Below are 20,070 nucleotides of genomic sequence, written 5' to 3'. Positions count from 1 at the left end.
TTTTGTGAAGAAGCTCTCAGGGTGCTATTGCCAACGTCACTTACAATAAACAAGGCAAATAGACAACGCTGATTACAACATACAACTCCGCCGCACAAGGGGGCGCTGTATACACGTGTCTACCTCTGTGTCTGTTTTGTGTGTTTGTGCGAGGCAAACTTCCGGCCCAACAAGAAGAAGCAGCATGGCGCCGATGAAGAGAAAACGTGGAGGAAAAGGAGCTGCTGAGAAAAATGCAAAGAAAGTGAAATTGTCACAGAATGGAAATGTACAACCGAGTGAACCCCAACAGCAACAGAAGGATGATATCATCGTCCCGGCGCCAGTATCTAGGGTGAGTGATTATTACTACTAGACAACTTATAACACCTGTGACTTCTGTTAGCAACACTTTTCTTAGCTCTGGTGCTTTGGCATTAGAGCAATGGACCAGAGCTACACTTTTCTGTAGATTTTGTTACATTATCATAAAAAAACGTTTATGAACGATTGAAATTCCTTCCTACTACTTGTCAACATTGTGTCGACAATGAATGGACTACTTAGCCCTTTCCCCTCACTGTATATGTATCTTTCCCCTTTTTGCTTCCTATATGATGAATTCCTGTTCTGTTCTTTAACTACATAGAAGTGTCTTTGTATGTCTCTAAATGTTTTGATGAATTGAACAATGTGGACCCTGTTGTAAACAAGTGTAATGCTTAATTGGGTCGTCCACTCACAGTTAACAGTCTTTGTATTGAGTTTGTGCTTGAAATGTACTGTAATTCTACAAACTGTTAATAAATATATCAATCAATCAATAGCTATTTCTTTACCTCACTACTTTGTTCTCAATTATTATTATTTTTGTATTTTGTTATTGTTGCTTCAAGGGCTACAATGTTGATTAAACGTCTTGTATACTTTTCACATAAAGAATCTTGTCGTCATATTTTCCAAACAGGGCAAATGGACAAACAAGGAAAGAGTTCTCATTTTCTCCTCCAGAGGTATCAACTTCAGGACCCGACACTTGATGCAGGACTTGAAGACTATGATGCCTCACTCCAAAGCAGGCGAGTGTCTAGACCTAGAATGCCTGTGATCATTTAATTATACTTTGTACATTTTCATGTATCTCAGGCATAGATGGCTTGCACCGGGTCCTGGTAGAACTTTAACATATGCGGCATAAATGTGATAAATGCTCTGTTTGTACTCGCCCATTAAATAATTCCAAAGACGTGGTGTGAAAAATGGTCCTCTAGTTTTATATCCATGTGAAAGTTCTGGCACAAAACGCGTATTTAGTGAATTATCTCCACTTTTTCAAGAGATGCACACGGACATCTTTCTCTCCGGGCGAGGGGGGCCGGAACAATCGATGAACTGATTTTACAAATACGTCCTGTTTACCGCAGACGTCATCACCAATTGACCAGGGAAACACAAAAGTTTGCGGTCACACAATTGGCAGGTGTTGTGATTAATTACCCAGCACCTATCGCAAAGCACCTGCCAATTGTGTGACCGCAAACTTTCACATCGATATAAAACTAGAGGACCATTTTTCACACCACGTCTTTGGAATTATTTAATGGGTGAGTACATACGGAGCATTTATCACATTTAGGCCGCCCATTTTGAACCCGAACAGAAATTAACCTGGGTGTTCTATGGCTCTGTATGTGAAATACTGTACTTACTGTATGTAACAACAAGAGCCGTTCTAGGGCTAGCGAGTGTCATAGTTTTAGTCAACAAAATCTTAAGCAATATTACAATACATAGTAGTTACTTTGCAGATTTGTATTGTGTAACTGTATGCTGAAAATGTATTATTATACGTTCATATAATAATTACCCAGTAGCACGTTAAAATCAGCACCACCTCACCAGCTGCAACATAATGAAAACATGAATGCATTTACTAATTGTTACTAATTGTTTAATATGTGAATTCTTATGCCAATACTATTGTACTTTTATTCTAGTTTTGAATGCAGACTGTTTGCAGATTCTTTCTAGAGTGTAGTGTTGGTACTTTTAATTACAGTACGTAACATTCTCGAGTACTTATTCCAGCAGTGATGATGTAATTATCTTTCTTTAACAGATACAAAAATGGACAGGAAAGACAAACTATTCGTCGTAAATGAGGTGGGTTTACCTAATTTAGGGCTGCCCTGTTGTCATCTTTGGCATGCTTGAAAGTTGAAACTCTACATTATTTATTATAATACATGATGTCATCACAGGTTTGTGAAATTAAGAACTGCAACAAATGCCTGTTCTTTGAAGCAAAGAAAAAGATGGACCTCTATATGTGGTGAGTGTGTGATCATTTTGATACAAAATGGTGTTTATATCTTTGAGCAAGCAATGCATAAATAATATTTTAACTTCTTACAGGATTGCAAATTCCCCTCATGGACCTTCAGCAAAGTTTCTCGTTCAGAACAGTGAGTTACATTTTTTTTTAAAGTTCTCTCTGGAAACTACATAAAAAGCATGTTTCTGTCAGTGATTCCGTGGAGTGAAAGGAAATTTAAACGAAGAAAATCCTTTGTTTCACAGTCCACACAATGGCTGAACTTAAAATGACTGGGAACTGCCTTAAAGGATCCAGACCACTGCTCTCCTTCGATCCTGTGAGTGGACAGTCGGACACACACACACACACACACACACACACACACACACACACACACACACACACAAAATATGACAGTCAAAAGCAATACTAGAACATATTGTGTACTAGTAGGCTGTATGATGTCGGTCTGTAATCTCTGGATAGATGTTGTCTAGTCTTTATTTAGACTTGCAGTGTTTGTTTTATTACATACAGATACTGGGCCTAGATGTTTACCTGGTATTCTAGTTTGTTCTTTGAGGCACTCCAGTTTGTACACTACTGATCTTATGACTTATTTATCCAGTATCTATTTATCCAGACATTTAGCTAGAACGCTTGAATACTGCATCTGAAATGTGACATACTGTACTGTTTGTATGTTATATTATATTTGTATGTTATATAGATACAATAGACACATCATTCAATGTCAATTTTTGTTTTTGTTGCTTTTTCATTTAATAGAAATTTGACCAGGAGCCACACTATGCTTTACTGAAGGAGCTCTTCACCCAGGTTGGTATTCACTATGCAATATGTTTGCCATGAAAATTATACAAATACACAAATCTATACTCTTTTGGTAATACATGTTGGTCTTTTATTGTCTCTGGTGGAAACCTCATACTGTATGTCCAAAGTCCAAACTGTTACTTTTCAGGATAAAAACAAGAGAGGCAAAAGTAGCAGATGGATGAGCAGATTGCGGATCTGCTACTTTCTTTGATGCTTTTTTGTGTGACGCTGTAGTATGATCAAGTAGGGCGCAAGGGCTCTTACTGGTTGGTCAGGGTGCCTGGTGGTCAGTCGGGTATGGACTCTAGGAGGCATAGCATGTTCCTGGAGAAACTTTTCAACTTTCAGATGAAAAGAGGAGGCCTCGACGTCACGCGTATCGATAGACGTGATTGGCTGTGCTCTCCGTACCACCAACTGTAGGAGGTAGCAGTGACAAGAGGCTAGAAAGCACGGAATCTGGAATTGACATAACATAATGTGGGAGAAAGGAGTGAAAAGTATGGGAGATTGGAGAAGAAAAAAAATAAAGTGATATTAATTCATTGTGTATTCTTGTTTGTAGACATTTTCCACTCCACACTACCATCCTAAGAGTCAGCCGTTTGTCGATCATGTCTACACATTCAGTATAGCAGACAACAGGATATGGTTTAGAAACTACCAGGTGAGTTAATTATTTTTACTTATTATTTTGTTGGCATCAATTTATGCCTTTTGCTTGTTCATTGCCAAGCTATTAACCGCTTGAACCATATAATCCCTATTGAGCGGTGTGTCAATATCTGCGAAGAGATGAATAATAACGGCTCCAACATGTGTAGCAGAGAGGTGTGTTCTTTGTTTCAATCATCATCTGTTATCTTTTAACAGTGTTTAATGTATGTAGTAGTATGTATGTACTGGCAATCAGTTTATCTTGCTCGTTTGTTGATGAATGATTTATTGCAGTCTTGTACTTCACTTCACTGCCACATAACTTCACCTATCTCTAAGCAAAGAGCATGAGGTTCTACACCTTCCATGTTGAGAGAAATTAATCTCATTTATATTTGACACCACATGATCATATTGTAGTATTGGTCCAGTTCATGTAGAAGAGGGCTACTCAACTTAAGATGGCTCAAGGGCCACTCAGCAGAAATCCAAAAGTCCCAAGGGCATTACAAAATGAGGATTCATTCACAAAACGTGAAGAGAACATGTAATGAACAGATAGATTATCACATGTGAATAAATAAGCATGTGGTCTGAGATTATCACAAGTGAAGGAATAAGTATGTGTTTAATACTCAGTTTACTACTATGCCATATCACTTTCTCTTGGAACAAACAATACAATACTTAATCATGTTCAAAACAATGAAAATAACTTTTATTGGTATGGCCATGACGGGCTACAGATACATTAAGCAGGGGCCGCATGCGACCCATGGGCCACGGGTTGATTAGTGGGTTGAGTAGCAAAATGTATGTAGAATAAGTGTCAATCACTGGGTGATTGGTCAAATATATATTGGTTCAAGTTGGTTATTTTGGTGTTTTTCTCCGTGTCACGTCCAGATTATTGAAGAGGATGCTGCTCTGGTGGAGATCGGACCTCGCTTTGTTCTGAACCCAATCAAGATCTTCCAGGGAAGCTTTGGAGGCCCCACACTCTACGAAAACCCACACTTCCAAACTCCCAACATGGTATGCTCCAAATCATATGGCAATCGCCTCATTAAAGCAGTTATGATGATCTGATTATAATTCAGGAGTTGGATGTAATAGTTTGGTTAACTACATTCATTAGCCTGACATATTATAATGAGTACTCCTCTAGTTGTTAATTGCATGGATAATCAAGGTGATAAAAGTATTACTGTAATACCCTGCTTGACTCAAGGTGACCAGATTCTACAAATGAAATGGAACCACTGATATATAAACATAGGTTTTTCAGAAAACTCATGACCCCAGAAATTACAGTATGTAATTGGCCACCGACCCCCATCTGAAAATAGGTTGTTCCAGGGAACCCCCAGAAGCAAAGATTTTTCACAATTCTTCCAAAAATAACAGATCTACAAGCTCTTAGTGTGGCACTCGGTGCCATGCTATAAGCTTGTATATCTGCTATTTTTCAATATCTAAAGTGTAAAAAATAATTGTTTAAGTGGGTTAGGTAGTTTATTGTAAATCTGACTCCCATCACATACACAAGGTTTTGATAACTACATCTGAGGAATCATTGAAAAGAGAATGTATAATATATTTGGCTAATATATCTAGGGATGCACAATATAATCGGAATCGGCCATAAAAATGCCGTACCGGAAAGTCAAAAAAAATAATCCAGATTAGTTGATCGGTTTTCACCAGCAAAAAAAAGGAAATGTAAAAATTCATCAATGAGTTCAATATAAATCAAAGGTTTCTAGTACCTCTAGTCTAGAACAAAATAAAATCGAATATGATGTAAAATAAATAAATATTGTAAATTGTGTCATTCATTTGGAAAAGAGTTTAGGCCATTTATTGATTGATTGAATACTTTATTAACAGGCTTTGGGTCAAGCCCCAAGGTTGGCCTGTTTCCATTGTGGTCCTCTTTATAATATATGTGAGCAGCTGTGCCGCACTCGGGAATCATTACCGGTAGTTGATTTGACCCCCAATCCAATCCATTGATCCTGAGTGCCAAGCAGGGAGGCATTTGGTCTTTGGTATGACCCGGCCGGGAAACGAACCCCCGACCTCCAGGGGCGGACACTCTTAAGCACAAGGCCACTGTCTGGTCAATCGGTATCGGCAGATATGACCCTGCAAATAATCGGATATGTCATATTTAATTATAATTAAAAGAAAATATAATTTCATAATTGTGCACCCCTAATCATGTCCATTAGGCTCTAACTTAACCCCCACCCGCATGTCCCCCACAGCACCGTCGCCAGATCCGATTGGCTACGGCAGCTCGCGTGCGCGAGAAGCAGATGGTCAAGGACCTCCAGAAGGAAAGGAAAATGGAAGCAAAGGAGGACCTGAACAAAGACGTTACCGCTGATGTCTTCCTGATACCCGGCGAGGAGAAGCCCGTCCACATCGAGACGGAAGCGCCGGAGCCCAAGGCCGTGAAGAAGAACAGACACAAAGAATTCAAGCGACAGAGAATGCAGAAATTGCAGATGAAACGCTGAGATGAAAGCCAGATTACAGACTTTGTTGTACAACCAACTGACCAAAGTATAAATCTGTCTGGAAGTGGACAGAGTTAACCTCAGACACGCTTCTGAGGAGACTGTCAGGGGAGACGGTCATAACTCTGTTGGGTTGTTGTAAGAGAAAGGAATCCATGTACATTGTGTGTGCTGCATGTGTTTTCCATTGTGTGCATATCGTTGTATTGGATGGAAACCTTGTATGTCTAAAATGGTTTAATTTGAATTGAATAAAATAACCTGTGTTCCAATGGATACAATGTATGTAGTCATTTAACCACAAGCTCTTAAATACTGTTCGGTTCGGTAACACCCACATTTATAATGCAGTATATGCAATGTGGGCTTCATAGAAAGTCAAAGTTCATTATTTATAAAACCCTCAGACATAACCATATTGCAAAAAAATAAATCAAGCTCTACTTTTAAACATAGACAAAGAAAAGTAAAGTTGTTGCAAGCCGTGACCAGTGGCCTAGTGTTCCAGATGAAGCAACTCAAACAGAGTTACAGTTAAAATGTTCTAACATGTTTGTAGAAGGGGGAAGAAATAATAATAAAATGGATAATTGTTAAATTGCTAGCTGCCCAATTATGTCTGGTGTTACAATACAGAAATTGACTATTATATATTGTATTAATCTTCTCTAACTGTTCCTCTTGTAAGTCCAGGGACAAAAACCTGGATTAAAAAAAACTGTTTTCAACACACTCAGTAATGCGGTGCGAGCTGGTTTCCTTGATCCTTGAGTAATCACTACTCCCAAGCGAAGTATGGAGTTCTGTGTAAATCTTGACTGCTGCCCATGCATGGAGTTCTATGACATTAGCCTCTGAGAAGAGGTAAACAGAACTGCCCAGAAACACCTGATGTTGGTTAATGTCTGGATACTGTCAGAGGCATGTGTAATAATACATTTCCCATTTCTTCAGGATTAGGCCGATATACAATACATGCACATTCAATATTGAGTGTCATCTCTGACTATTTCATTATTGCCAATGTCATTTCAGTTGCTAGACAAATTAAGACAATCCATAAAAAATCCATAAAAGTTGAAACACTACTGGAATGAGATTGACACCCTGGTGTCAATTTCTATTTCTCCACTAGATGGGGCTCTAGACAAGCATGAGGGAGCGGTGGTCCGGACAGTGCCGTTATTCCTCTGAGCCAGCAGAAGGCGGTGTTGTGTTTAACCGCGATTGTTGCTTACGGCACCAAGCTTGTCGTGTCGTTGACTACTAGACAATAGACATCCGGGAGCAGGGATAAAAACCGATTAAAACAAAAGAAGAAGTATTTGAATTGTGAAGCGGGCCGATACCTAAAAGTCGACAACTGAACTTTTATTTCGTTTCACCAACGGACGGTTAACTTTAAAGATGAACCAGAACCGAGTCAACGCAGTATTCGGACGGGCGATGAAGACCTACAGTAAAGCCAGTCGCACTCGCAGGTTGTCTACCGCGTCTTACTGGCCGCTGGACGCCAACAGAAAACAGCTCTTTGACTCCAGTGGCAGTGCGGCTGCAAACTCTTCGAACCCCTCCGTCTGTTTAGAACCCACGGAGACGAGGTATGCTGTCAGCCTTTTTAATTTGAATGACCCAAGGGCACAGTTTGATCTTGAACCTATAGCGTTGATGCAAGACTTTCATGTATTAGATTTCAGAAGTTCGCTGTAAACAAGTGATGTGGACTGTGGAGGGCCTACAGGCTACACAGTACACTACACAAAATGAAATGTTAACAAGATCCATTAATGTTGTTATTTTGTTTTTCCGAACTGGTTCAACGGGCTCTGGTCCATAGCTCTATATAGCCCAAACATTTAGATTCTCGTAGAGGTTTTTTTCGATTCTGACGTACGAGAATCTAAATGTTTGGGCTAAGCTCTATACGTTGCTATGGACCAGAGCTAGCTTCCACCTAGCCGCAATTTGCAACTCTAGATTTTTTTACAATTGGCTGAATCTAGAGTTGCAATAACCTCCATCGACTTCCTATGCATGGTTTTGGTTTTGCATTGGTTTGTGACCTCCTGGTCTTAAATTACGTTAAACTCACCAACATTGCAGCTGTAGTCCAAGCTTGAATTATCCTCTTTCGATCTGGTGTCGCTTGTTTATCATAAAAGTCCCCGTAAAAAAAGTTATGAGCTACTTTCTGTCCAAAATATTCCACAACTATTATTCCGAGCCGCCATCTTGGATTTTTTCAACGTGCCATAAAACAAGACGTGAGGGGGAGCGCTTGTTTAATAGAATCTTACCTGCGCAGGTAAGACACCCAAAGAAGAGGCCGACACCCTAGGGAGGGAGGGACACTATTAAACAAGCGCTCCCCCTCACGTCTTGTTTTATGGCACGTTGAAAAAATCCAAGATGGCGGCTCGGAATAATAGTTGTGGAATATTTTGGACAGAAAGTAGCTCATAACTTTTTTTACGGGGACTTTTATGATAAACAAGCGACACCAGATCGAAAGAGGATAATTCAAGCTTGGACTACAGCTGCAATGTTGGTGAGTTTAACGTAATTTAAGACCAGGAGGTCACAAACCAATGCAAAACCAAAACCATGCATAGGAAGTCGATGGAGGTTATTGCAACTCTAGATTCAGCCAATTGTAAAAAAATCTAGAGTTGCAAATTGCGGCTAGCTTCCACCATACTTACGTTTGGGACCCTACCCCGTTCCCTCATCCCTTTGTTCCCTCAGCCCTATGTTCCCTCAGCCCTATGTTCCCTCAACCATAACTTATGGCATGGCTATTTAACTTACCGGTATGTATAGATGGACTCATCCACAAAGAGTTCCCTGTGTGCGGCCATTACTGAGGTGTATCATTAAGATGATTAGCTACACTCTAACACTCATGAGATTCCATACATTTACAATATTCGTGCCCTGTGGGCCAGGTGCTTTAACTGAGTGTTCAAATGTGTATAATGATCAACTAAGTTAAATTAGCACTCACTGTCCCCCTCTTTATTTTAGCAACAGAAAGAAGAGTACTGTTGGCAGAAGAGTGCGTACTGCTAAAAAGTCCGTAGTTACGGTAGTTTCCTTGAAGGAGAACTGCGAACCTTCTGAAGAGCCAGCAAGGTGTGTATGCAGTGAAAGTGGACGGGAGTGTTGGGCACAATACATTATGACAGCAAGCATGGAGATGTCGGATGCATGTGTCAACAACTCAACATGTGCCGTCTGAGTCAGTTTTACATATTTTGAAAGGTTTATTGATGAGAATAAATAATGTACGTGTTCCTGTAAACCACTGAGTGGTATTTACTATTTATTATACTGCTGCCCTTGATGTGAGCATCATGTTAAGAACTTTTGTGTGTGTGTGTGAACAGGAGAGGTAAAGTCGTCTCCGGTCTGTTGAGGAGGAACGTTCAGCCAGACAGTGAAACCTCTTCTTCAAACTCGACCATGTCTGCCAGCTGTTCAGAAGTGGAACCCAAGGAGACCAGGTGCGTTATATCAGTGATTCTCTTTTTTATATATATATATATATATATATATATATATATATATATATATATATATATTTTTTTTTTATCCCACGATTTTGTAACCCATTTTTCACCCCTGTGTCAATCATCTAATGTGATCCTGGGCTCTACACACCCTCCGCCAACCTGGGGAGAGCAACGGACTTAACTCATGCTTGAGTGTCCAAGTTGCTCCTTTACACCTGACAGGGGGGAGTTTCCCTGGTTGGACGTAGCGCGTGGAAGGAACACGTTATTCTAACCAGTTCCTTTCCCCTCCATCAGGCGCCCCGGCTGGCCAGGGGGAGGCAGTTTAGAGACCAGGATTACTGCATGTTTTTGTGAGGGTACCTACCCTAGGGGACACGGGGAGAACATGCAAACTCCACACATATATCAGTGATTCTCAACCGTTTTCATTTCAAGGAGGACCCCTGTTTGATATGCATTGATTAGACCTCAAGTTTGCTACCATTTCTATCTCTGGAAGCTGGAAGACTGAAACCCCCAGCATTAGTGTTGACTCGGAAAGTGTACAAATGGATCCTAACGGGCCCACTTGGTTCCATTTGTACATTCAGAGTTAAGTTAGCTAAATGGTCCACCACCAAACAACTTATTTTTTAAATTCATAGCTCAATCTGCCTAGCAACACTGAAGGCTTACCTCCGTTCTTATTTATTTTAGCAAAAGAAAGAGGAGTACTTCTGTCGTCATCAGAAGAGTGCGTGCTACCAAGAGGCAAGCCATGAAGAAGGCACCTTCTGGCTCCATTCCACAGACTAATGAACCAGCAAGAAGAGAAATTAGGTGAACACAGATGGGCTTGCATTATACTAGCATGGAGATGTCAGATGTATGTCTCTTAACCCAGCTAAGCTGCTATATATTGTCATGTGGGAAAGTAACCGTGTAAGTATGTAACCTTTTTATTTTTTTAAATTCTCATTGATCACCGATCTATAAGCTCATGACGAGGAGCTTTTAGATGGGCTTTTTTATTTTATTTCTTTTACTCTTTGTGTGACACACTCATATGAAGTAAGGAATTCATTAGAGAAGTACCGATATGGTGATCAGTAAATCTAGCATTCAGTTACGAAAAAATGCAAGGCTTCTGCCCGACGGCAATGATGTATTGCTAAAATCTAAAATGACGGGGAAGCTTTCCTGTATTACTGGCAATACACAATTTCAAAGCTGAAAACGAGTCGGCTGTATACTGTAGTGTACACACACTCACTTCATAGCCAGCAGCAATGAAAACGCTGTTACCTTAGAGTTAGATTGTACATGACCCTAGTCTAGCATTACACCTTGCCAGTATCTTTGGGGAGAGATACAGTGGTGCAGCAGTTAATGCAACTGTATAGATTTTTTGTCAATGATTTGATTTTGTGGGGACAAATACACCAATTATCAGCTTTTGGCTGTTTTTGGAAAGTGTATTGCCTTCATCTACACTTCAGTATCACGTGAGCTTGTACTGATTGTAGATGGTACTTAAGTGTGTCCGCTGTCCGGGCAGTATTCCTAATTTCCTATCTGTCTCTCTTGCAGTGTGGCCCTTCCTCGTCCTGCCCAGTTTGTCACCAACCGTAGGGGAGCAGCCTGTCGCATTGTAAGACCATCTCTCATTCAATATGCTTATACCCCTCAAGTGAAACCAAACATTACTAGATCAAACAAAATGGATACACATTGTTGCCAACCACTTGAATGCAATGGCGAAACTGCATTATTTCTGAAAATGTGTATACATCCTTGTGTCCCTCGCAGGCATCTATACCCCTTCCACATCTCGACTCTTCTGATGAATTTGTGCGGAGAAAAGGTGTTTCCAACGGCCAAATGTCGCGTAGATGCAAGGCCAGATTGACCTTCAGTCCTGAGAGCTCTGTGAATGACACAGTCCAGAGCCATAGAAGATCGGCCATTAGACGTGTCTGCCAGCAGAGCTCCATCAGCGAGGCTGAAGATCAGACCTTTGATCCTTACCACAGGAAACCCCTCTTCTGCTCCACACCCTCACTACAGCTGGTTGGAAAGAGGCCGGGTGTATCTGCTGCCGCTCCACCAGTATCGCCATTGGACTTGTCAGCCCCAGAGGAGCTGGTCCCATCAGGAGATCACTTCTCTCCACCCATCTCTGCCCCACTCAGGGAGCCTGGCTCTGGGTGTAAGACTCTGCCTATCATCACAGAGGCTCCAGATAGGCACGAAACGCCAAGGTTGATGCTGTTTTCTAATGGCTCAGACTCTGTCTCTTCATACAGCTCTGTTTCCAGAGAATCAGAGATGCTCATTGATGCTCTGAAAGACATGTGTTTGAGCAAGCGATGCCAAGTGCAGCTGAAGAGAGTAGATAAACTCCTCCCTCAAACCCCCTACGTTTCATGTTTGGGCTATTCAAGCTCAGACTTGTGCCCACAAACTACTGAAGAGCCACAAATGGTGGAGAGTGGTCAGACTGCAAACCACTCAGACCGGCTGTGTCCTGGGCCGCCTTGTCATGTAACTTACTATGCAGCGTCATTAATTGATGATCAAAGTGGTCATCCTACAGAGTTGGTAACTGACGCATTTCATCTTTTCCTCTCTGGGAATAGTAGCCAATCAGTGGCCCAATGTGACTCGGACAATATACCTTCAGTCACAGATGTCCACACCAGTAGCCTTGCACACTCTGTTGAACATTCAGTTACAGATATCCACACCAGTAGCCTTGCACACTCTGTTGAACATTCAGTTACAGATATCCACACCAGTAGCCTTGCACACTCTGTTGGCTGCAACCAGTCTGTGGCTAGCGTTCAAAAAGGTCCCAAAAAGGTCTCTCGGGCTACCAAAGAGACAAAGAGGCGGAGTGCGTCAAGGGACCGGCCTGGGACGGCCAGGAAGGCGTTTGTGAGTGGTCTGAGTGTGAGTCGCTGGAGAAACAAAGGCAGTGCCACTGCAGACGGTTTCCCGACCCAGCATGCACTAAGGGGAAGAAGCAAGGCTGGGGACGGCAGCATAACTGGACATCATAATACATCCAAGGTGACAATGACACGCATACACAAATAATGAACCCAAGGTGACAATGCCACATACAGACACAAAGCTTAAAGGGACACTTCACCCTTTTTGCAAAAAAATATATGTTCATGATGTTTAGAAGCTTTAGAACACTTTCATGGGGGTCTTTATGTGTGTAATATGTGGTTTTAGATATTTTAGATTGTAGCAGTGAGCACAGTGTCTCTGATGTCATGGACACTGGCCTCACTTCCTTCCTGGACTACAATTCCCATAATACTTTGGTGCTCTGCTCCTCCTTGTGGATAGGGGGAGAGCTGTCTTACTGAGACAACATGTAGTCCAGGATGGAAGTGAGCCCAGTGTCCATGACATCAGAGACACCGGGCTCACTGCTACAATCTAAAATATCTAAAACCACATATTGCATACATAAAGACCCCCATGAAAGTGTTCTAAAGCTTCTAAACGCCATTAACATATATATTTTTGCAAAAAGGGTGAAGTGTCCCTTTAAAGAGTGGTACTGAACTTAAACATCATTTAGTGTTTACACACACACTGGGTTGAACATAATGCATAGGCAAGTCTGTTGAAACTGTAGGCTGAGGTTGTGAGCCACTCTGCTACATATGTGTGCTACCTACATCCTCTCTTGTCACGGAATACTACAAAACGATGGAGTAAGCACATCACATGTAAACGGTTAACGGACACATGTAAACTGATTTAAAATCTCTTATCTTTGTCTTCAGGTGGTCAATGAAGGCCTGCTGCATGGATCTGGTATGTTCTCTACTCCAGTCAGAGCCTTGGCCAGCCACCTGGACCTCTCCTCTCTGCTGGCAAACCTAACAACAGATGAGACGCACACCTGGAGCCGCCTCAAAGCTCGCCTTTCTGTGCACCGCAGAGTTACAGGTACTAGACCGGTCCATTACACACACCACTCTGTTGCTCTACATAAGTGGTTCTGGACCTTGCATTGCAGCACGAAGTGACACACAACACTTCTATTTTTGAGTAGCCAACGCAAATACAAAATTACATGGATGCTTTCCTGGTTTTAAAAGATTTTGAATTTTTTGCAAATTGCTGATCTTGTGAGCCACTATGTTCAAATAGCCAAAAAATAAAATGGAGATTAAATGTTTAAACTGTTCTGGGGACCGTCTAGGACCCCTGGAGGAGGTCCCCAGACCCCTCTTTCAGAACCACTTCTCTAGATGGTTTAATCTTTATCATTATTATAAAGAGCTTCATTGTTATTGTTATATTTCCCTTCCGCTCTTTCATCCTAGTGAGGATGACTCCTAGAGAGCTCCAAAGCTCTGTGTTGGAGTCTTCTGGAAGGGCAGGCCAAGTCGATGGAAGCATGGATTTATTTGACACGCAAGTTAAAACTCATTTCTCCAAATGGGTCAAGTCACTGCCGAACAGCAGTACCTTTCTGGTATGCATACACTACACATCTGCATAGCACATAAATACAATTGTCAATTATTACTAGATTTATTTTCCATGATAAAAAAAACACTGAAAGTTATTCGTGTGGGATACTTCACAATCATCATTGTGCCAAATTAGTGCCAAGTTACTGTTTGACTGTTAAGTACAAAATAACAATGTATGCATTACAAACTTGCGTTATTTTGCACATGAATGAATTTAAACAACCAAAATAATGATTTTGAAATTGCTGTTAGAATTGGACACTGACCGATATGTGAAACTGGATCATTTGAACCATTTCACCCACGCAGACAAATGCACACACGCTCACACCATCAAGCTGAATAACCTTATACATGGTTACCTCACACAACCAAATATTGTTAAAGCCCTAACCACACCAAAGGGTCAAGAAGGTTTTAGCGTTGTCCCTGCGGTGTGAGATGTCTTGTTGTACGTTGACCCTAGTGATTCAACACATGGAATTCAATGGCCCAAACGACACCAAAGGGTCAAGACTGTTTTAGCGTTAACTCCTTGCAATCGTTTGGACCTAAGGAGTTGCATGGTGACCCTTTGGTGTGTTTAGGGCTTTAGTTCACATGATGACCATCAACGGAAAAAGTTAGGTCTACATTGGCGTATTTGGTCATGTGCTCATGCCTTTCTCCCTGCTCCTGTCTTCATCATCAGAGACAGAGTATATGCGATGATGATCTGTCCGATGCAGAGAAGGTGTATGCAGAGTGCAACCAGCAGGGGGCTCTGTGCTGGGAGGAGTGCATTCTGCCTGAGCGTCTGAAACGGTGCAAGAAGATAGGGGAAGGGACCTTTGGAGAGGTCTTCTCCACCGTCAACGCTTCGGGGGACACTGTTGCACTCAAGGTCTGTATGATGTAGCAAGACTAAACCTTTGTTTTATATAGTCTTCAACAGGCCTTCTAGTTTATGGTGTGTGCTTATACATTGATGATCTTTGTCTGTATAGATCATTCCGATTGAAGGCAAGGAGAAAGTGAATGGAGAAGAGCAGAAGACTTTTGGAGACATTCTCCATGAGATGATTATTTCCAAGTAAGACGGTGAACTTAAAGCTGTACTACTTTATGTAACTCTCCCTGGATTTGGAAAATGTGCTGACAAATGACTGTTGACACTGCTGAGAGTGGGCCTAATTTTGTCGCTGTGGGGTGGAAACCATGTCAAAGTCAAACCGGCCAATCTACAGCTCAAACATGTCACGATGGGAGAGAGATTTTCACTACTTTAATGACACTCTTGAACTTCTTGAAGTGTCGTCAACGGCAACAAGTTTTATTTTGGCCAGGGATTCATTCCCTTGTGTTCTGATTCTCTTGGAATATTCCTGGGAAAACAAAGATGAATATGAAATACAAATGAACGACAATGCAACATTAATTCAGTGCCAACTCTCACATTGGATTAATGACTAACACGTCTGAATGTATATTCCCTCTAGGGAGTTGAGCAGTCTGAAAGAGAAGCAACACAACCAGACGTATGGCTTCATCGGACTCCATGGGTAAGAAGCCCCTTCTCTCCTGTCCTTTCTCCTAGTCCCTCAAGTATTTGTCCTGTCGGCTTTCCTCTAGTGTCTAGTTGGTAGTTTTGAATGCAAATGTGACATGAGGCGACCGTGTCTTGTCTCATTGCAGTCTCCATTGTGTAAAAGGCAGCTACCCTGCAGTCATGCTGAAGGCCTGGGATGCCTTCGACCGCCAGAGACGCTCCGAGAATGACCGACCAGGTCAGAGGGTGAAATATGTCTTGTCAATAGCATCCAATACTGAGTTAACTTAGGTGTGTTAGGACCCCTCTAGTTATCAAAAATAGGTGTGTTAGGGGCCCCTCACTAGCTAATTTTGATACTTTTGCGGTGACACTTGGATGACAAAATAGGGCATTAATTTATGTTTAAGTTCCACTAGACTGCAAGGATATAACAAAGTTAAGATTTCTTATTTTTTGTACACAAGCATTTATCCTACCACCATTTCGACTCCTATATTGCCTCATCGGTTATTGATTGATCCAGAATTCCACAACACATCCATTCACCCTCCCAGTAAAATGTTTTTTGTTTGTATTCCCCTGTTCAGACTTCTTCGAAGATGAACAGCTATTTCTAATCTTAGAGTTTGAGTTCGGTGGCAGTGACCTGGAGAACAGCAATGGAAAGGTAAAGAAACTGAATTAATACCATCTCTGAATAATTGATTCAGTGTTTGGGCTATAAAACACGGATCCAGTCTTTAATGGTTGTCACCCTGTGTCATTATATAAGCTGTCCTCTCTGGCGGTGGCAAGAAGCATCCTCCACCAAGTGACCGCTGCACTGGCTGTGGCTGAACAGCAGCTGTGCTTTGAACACAGGTAGTGTGCATACATTTATTGGTTCTCAAACATTTCATGGATTTGTTTTGACAATGTGAAAGCATTGAATACAGTTGAATGAAGTGTACTCTGGTGCGGAAGAATCAATGTGAATCATGGCCAGCGGGGACCAGGCAATTGTATTCGGGAACAGCCCTAACAAATTTAGCTGGGGGCCCGGCCCCACTTTGAAAACCACGTGTGTGTGTGACACTGTGACTATTTGTAGGCTTCATTATTGAGTGTGATTGCCATTGTCTGGTGTCTCATCCCATTTTGCTGCTGTTCTCTCTAGAGATCTCCACTGGGGCAACATTTTAGTTAAGGCCACCAAGGAGAAGTCAACCAGCTTCCTACTCGATGGAATTGAGCATTGTCTGGACACCAAAGGGGTGCTTGTTCGCATCATTGACTACTCTCTGTCCAGGCTGGAAATCGGTCAGTTGGTCGTCTCATGTTTCCTCTCTGACTTGCTCTGTATGTTAAATCATCTTGTGCATTGCAATTTATAATTTAGGCATTTAGCAGACGTTCCTTCCTATTAGAACAGGAAAAACCATGGTCATGTAATTGGTGTTCAAAGAAACTGGGATACCAGGTAAAATCTAGCATCAGTCTGAGCAACCTTCCATGAAAATAACTTTCTTAGCATTTCTGTGATGTGATACGAATATATCTGCATAGATGCAGCATGTTGTCCGGCTGCCGTAGGAGTAGTTACTAACTTACTGCCCACCACTCACTGTAGAGATGGGGGTTAGAATCCTCCATGTCCAGGAGTAGTTACTGCCCACCACTCACTGTAGAGATGGGGGTTAGAATCCTCCATGTCCAGGAGTAGTTACTGCCCACCACTCACTGTAGAGATGGGGGTTAGAATCCTCCATGTCCATCCGGCTTTGCTGGGCACTCCATGTCCTCTTGTTCAGTAATTTTCTTTTGAAATGACTGGAAACTAAATGTTTTGAAATAATTAAACAGAATGTAGGAAATGAAAAATAAAATGACTCTTATAAATGGGTCCCACTGTTACTGGGAACCAGTAATCTAATCTGTTGACTGTCTGTCCAGATGGTTTGACGGTGGCATGCGACATCTCTGAGGACGAGGAGCTGTTCATGGGCCAAGGAGACTACCAGTTCGACATCTATCGACTGATGAGGGAGCAGAACAGGTCAGCGTCCGTTTCTGCAAGTATTGTTTTGGCTTCTCAGGATATTAATTGGCCTATTCATAGCCGATGATATGATGTAGGTACTTGTCAGTTTGCACTGATTTGTCTTGCGACCCAGCTAGTAGCTTTGTGTTCTGTGCCCCAACATTGGGGCACACCAATATATTTACGAACATTTAAGTTGTAGAAGAGAATTAAACTAATATATGAAAAGAACATTTATAATGAACACTTATACGGTAAATGTAAAGACTACCTGTAACATATGTTCTTTAAAAACACACAAAATGGCTAAAACATAAGCTCTCATCGCATTCTGAGCTAAGAGAGATAAAAAATAGGCTCTAAACAAACGTGTGTGCACAACTTACTGTGTGTGTGTGTGTGTGTGTTTGTGTGTGTTTGTGTAAACGTCCGACATGTCTGTGTTTCTACACCCCAGTAACAAGTGGGATGACTACCGGCCTCACTCCAATGTGCTGTGGCTCCACTACCTGTCTGACAAGCTTCTTTCCATGAAGTATCGGAGTAAAGGAGGATGTAGGGCCAAGGAAACCCGGGAGGAACTCAGACGTATCCGTGACAACCTGCTGCAATGCCGCTCGGCGACCGAGGCATTGCAAAGCGGGTTGTTTTGATTTTTACCATTTTTAATGAATTTTTAACAAAAAAAGTTTTCAGATTTTGATTTTTACCTTTTTAGTTTTCAGGTTTGTTTGTTTGGGTTTTTTTATGATCCAAATAAAGCATTCACATGACTCGTTGATTGTGTGCAGGTTATTTATTTATTTTTGTCTACAGTGCGCAGGTATGAAAGGTGTATTTAAAGAAAAGCAGGTAAATACATTTTAGTATCTGTTATGCGGGTATGGCACAGTTAATAAGGTTGCAACTTGCAATTGACACTTCACAGATGTGTCCAGACAGGTTCAACGCCTCAACACAGCTGCAGCTAATTTTAGTTTGATTTGGGTCTACCAGTTAGCAAGCATGATGGTTGTCAGTGCTCCATATTTGGCGTGCAGTGGTACCTAACCTAACACATATTTGAATTGGCTGCAGCTGTCTGACACAGCTATGACGACCAGAGCCTTCATCAGATGCACTGATAGACACATTAGCAGCCTGATATAGCAAATAACATTTATTTACACTTTTCTGGTGTCATTTTTGTACTAGGTACAATACATATGATCATAATGCTTTAATCCCACATACGTAACAAGTATATTTTGATAAAAAGTTATTTTTAACAAAACGTCTGCCATATTTTGTGGAAACGTCTGTAAGTACACTTGGCTTAAATCTTAATGTACATTTGTGAATGAGGACAGCAATACTTGGCTATGGAGTCAATGGCTGATAATGGAATTTAGGGAAGGTATGGAAACTAATATGAAACCTGCCATTCAGTTATAGAATCCGTTCTCTTCCTTCAAAGTTGGCTTGCTGACATGGAAGGCATTATTCTTGCATTTAAAAAAAAAATTGACTCATGGTCAATGGGATGTGGTTCAAATGTGATCTGTAAATACATATTTGTTCCTTTTGAGGTTTAAAAATATAGATCGGTGTAAGTTATGCTAAAAATGTGCTATTGAAGCATTTGATCTATGAGAATTTGCAGCTCAAGGGCTCTCAAACTCTTAATTCCAGCTGCAATATTCCTGTTGGTGTGAACTTTTGAAACCAACTTAGTGGGTGAGTCTAGTGTCACTTTCTTGCAGTCACAGCATCCCGAGAAAGCACTTTAATGAACCTTTATTTTATTTGGGGTTGTATAATCTGTCCATGTTGAGAAATGCACTGAAATTTAATCAATATACAAAAGGTTTCCCTTTTAGAGCTCAACTAGATTGACCTTACAAGGAACACAATTGAAAATGCTCTGCAGCCCTCGTGTTAAAGAATACTTCACCTCTGGCCACACTTTTGAAAAAGTGTATTTTACGCTGTACACATGTCGCAGCCATTTTCGCATAGAACTAAGCTAAGGCATTACAATGTCAGACCACGATAGTTGACTTAATTTCCATAACTAAACAATTAAGTTACTCTCACAGCTGGGTACTTACATACTAAAGTATATTAACGATATGTATTCTGAAGCAGTCTGGCAAAATAATCACTGTCAGGCAGAAACCTTGCATGTCAATGTAAATTTCTTTGTAAATGAAAGCTCTGCCT

The 20,070-nt window shown here is 41.3% G+C and overlaps 2 protein-coding genes across 2 annotated transcripts; both read left to right on the top strand.

Moving 5' to 3' along the window:
* The first annotated feature begins 176 nt into the window (after window positions 1-176).
* Window positions 177-6,635, top strand: bxdc2 (brix domain containing 2). Its single transcript, XM_080755858.1, has 10 exons — window positions 177-334; window positions 947-1,058; window positions 2,099-2,142; window positions 2,241-2,311; window positions 2,395-2,444; window positions 2,560-2,633; window positions 3,086-3,136; window positions 3,702-3,803; window positions 4,700-4,828; window positions 6,064-6,635. The coding sequence occupies exons 1-10, from the start codon at window positions 185-187 to the stop codon at window positions 6,316-6,318; spliced, it is 1,038 nt and encodes a 345-aa protein (XP_080611984.1). The 5' UTR covers window positions 177-184; the 3' UTR covers window positions 6,319-6,635.
* Window positions 6,636-7,623: 988 nt separating this feature from the next.
* LOC308310147 (uncharacterized protein) lies at window positions 7,624-18,543 on the top strand. Its single transcript, XM_080756293.1, has 17 exons — window positions 7,624-7,919; window positions 9,343-9,450; window positions 9,705-9,821; window positions 10,530-10,652; window positions 11,403-11,463; window positions 11,622-12,884; window positions 13,619-13,784; window positions 14,165-14,316; window positions 15,009-15,200; window positions 15,304-15,389; window positions 15,796-15,858; window positions 15,992-16,083; window positions 16,436-16,515; window positions 16,621-16,709; window positions 17,005-17,147; window positions 17,781-17,883; window positions 18,326-18,543. The coding sequence occupies exons 1-17, from the start codon at window positions 7,726-7,728 to the stop codon at window positions 18,519-18,521; spliced, it is 3,228 nt and encodes a 1,075-aa protein (XP_080612419.1). The 5' UTR covers window positions 7,624-7,725; the 3' UTR covers window positions 18,522-18,543.
* The last annotated feature ends 1,527 nt before the right edge of the window (window positions 18,544-20,070 follow it).

This window comes from Protomyctophum bolini (genome assembly GCF_963924005.1).
Source record: "Protomyctophum bolini genome assembly, chromosome: 22".
Lineage (NCBI taxonomy): Eukaryota > Metazoa > Chordata > Actinopteri > Myctophiformes > Myctophidae > Protomyctophum > Protomyctophum bolini.
Note: the sequence above shows the minus strand (reverse complement) of the source record. Positions and strands in the feature narration are given on the sequence as shown.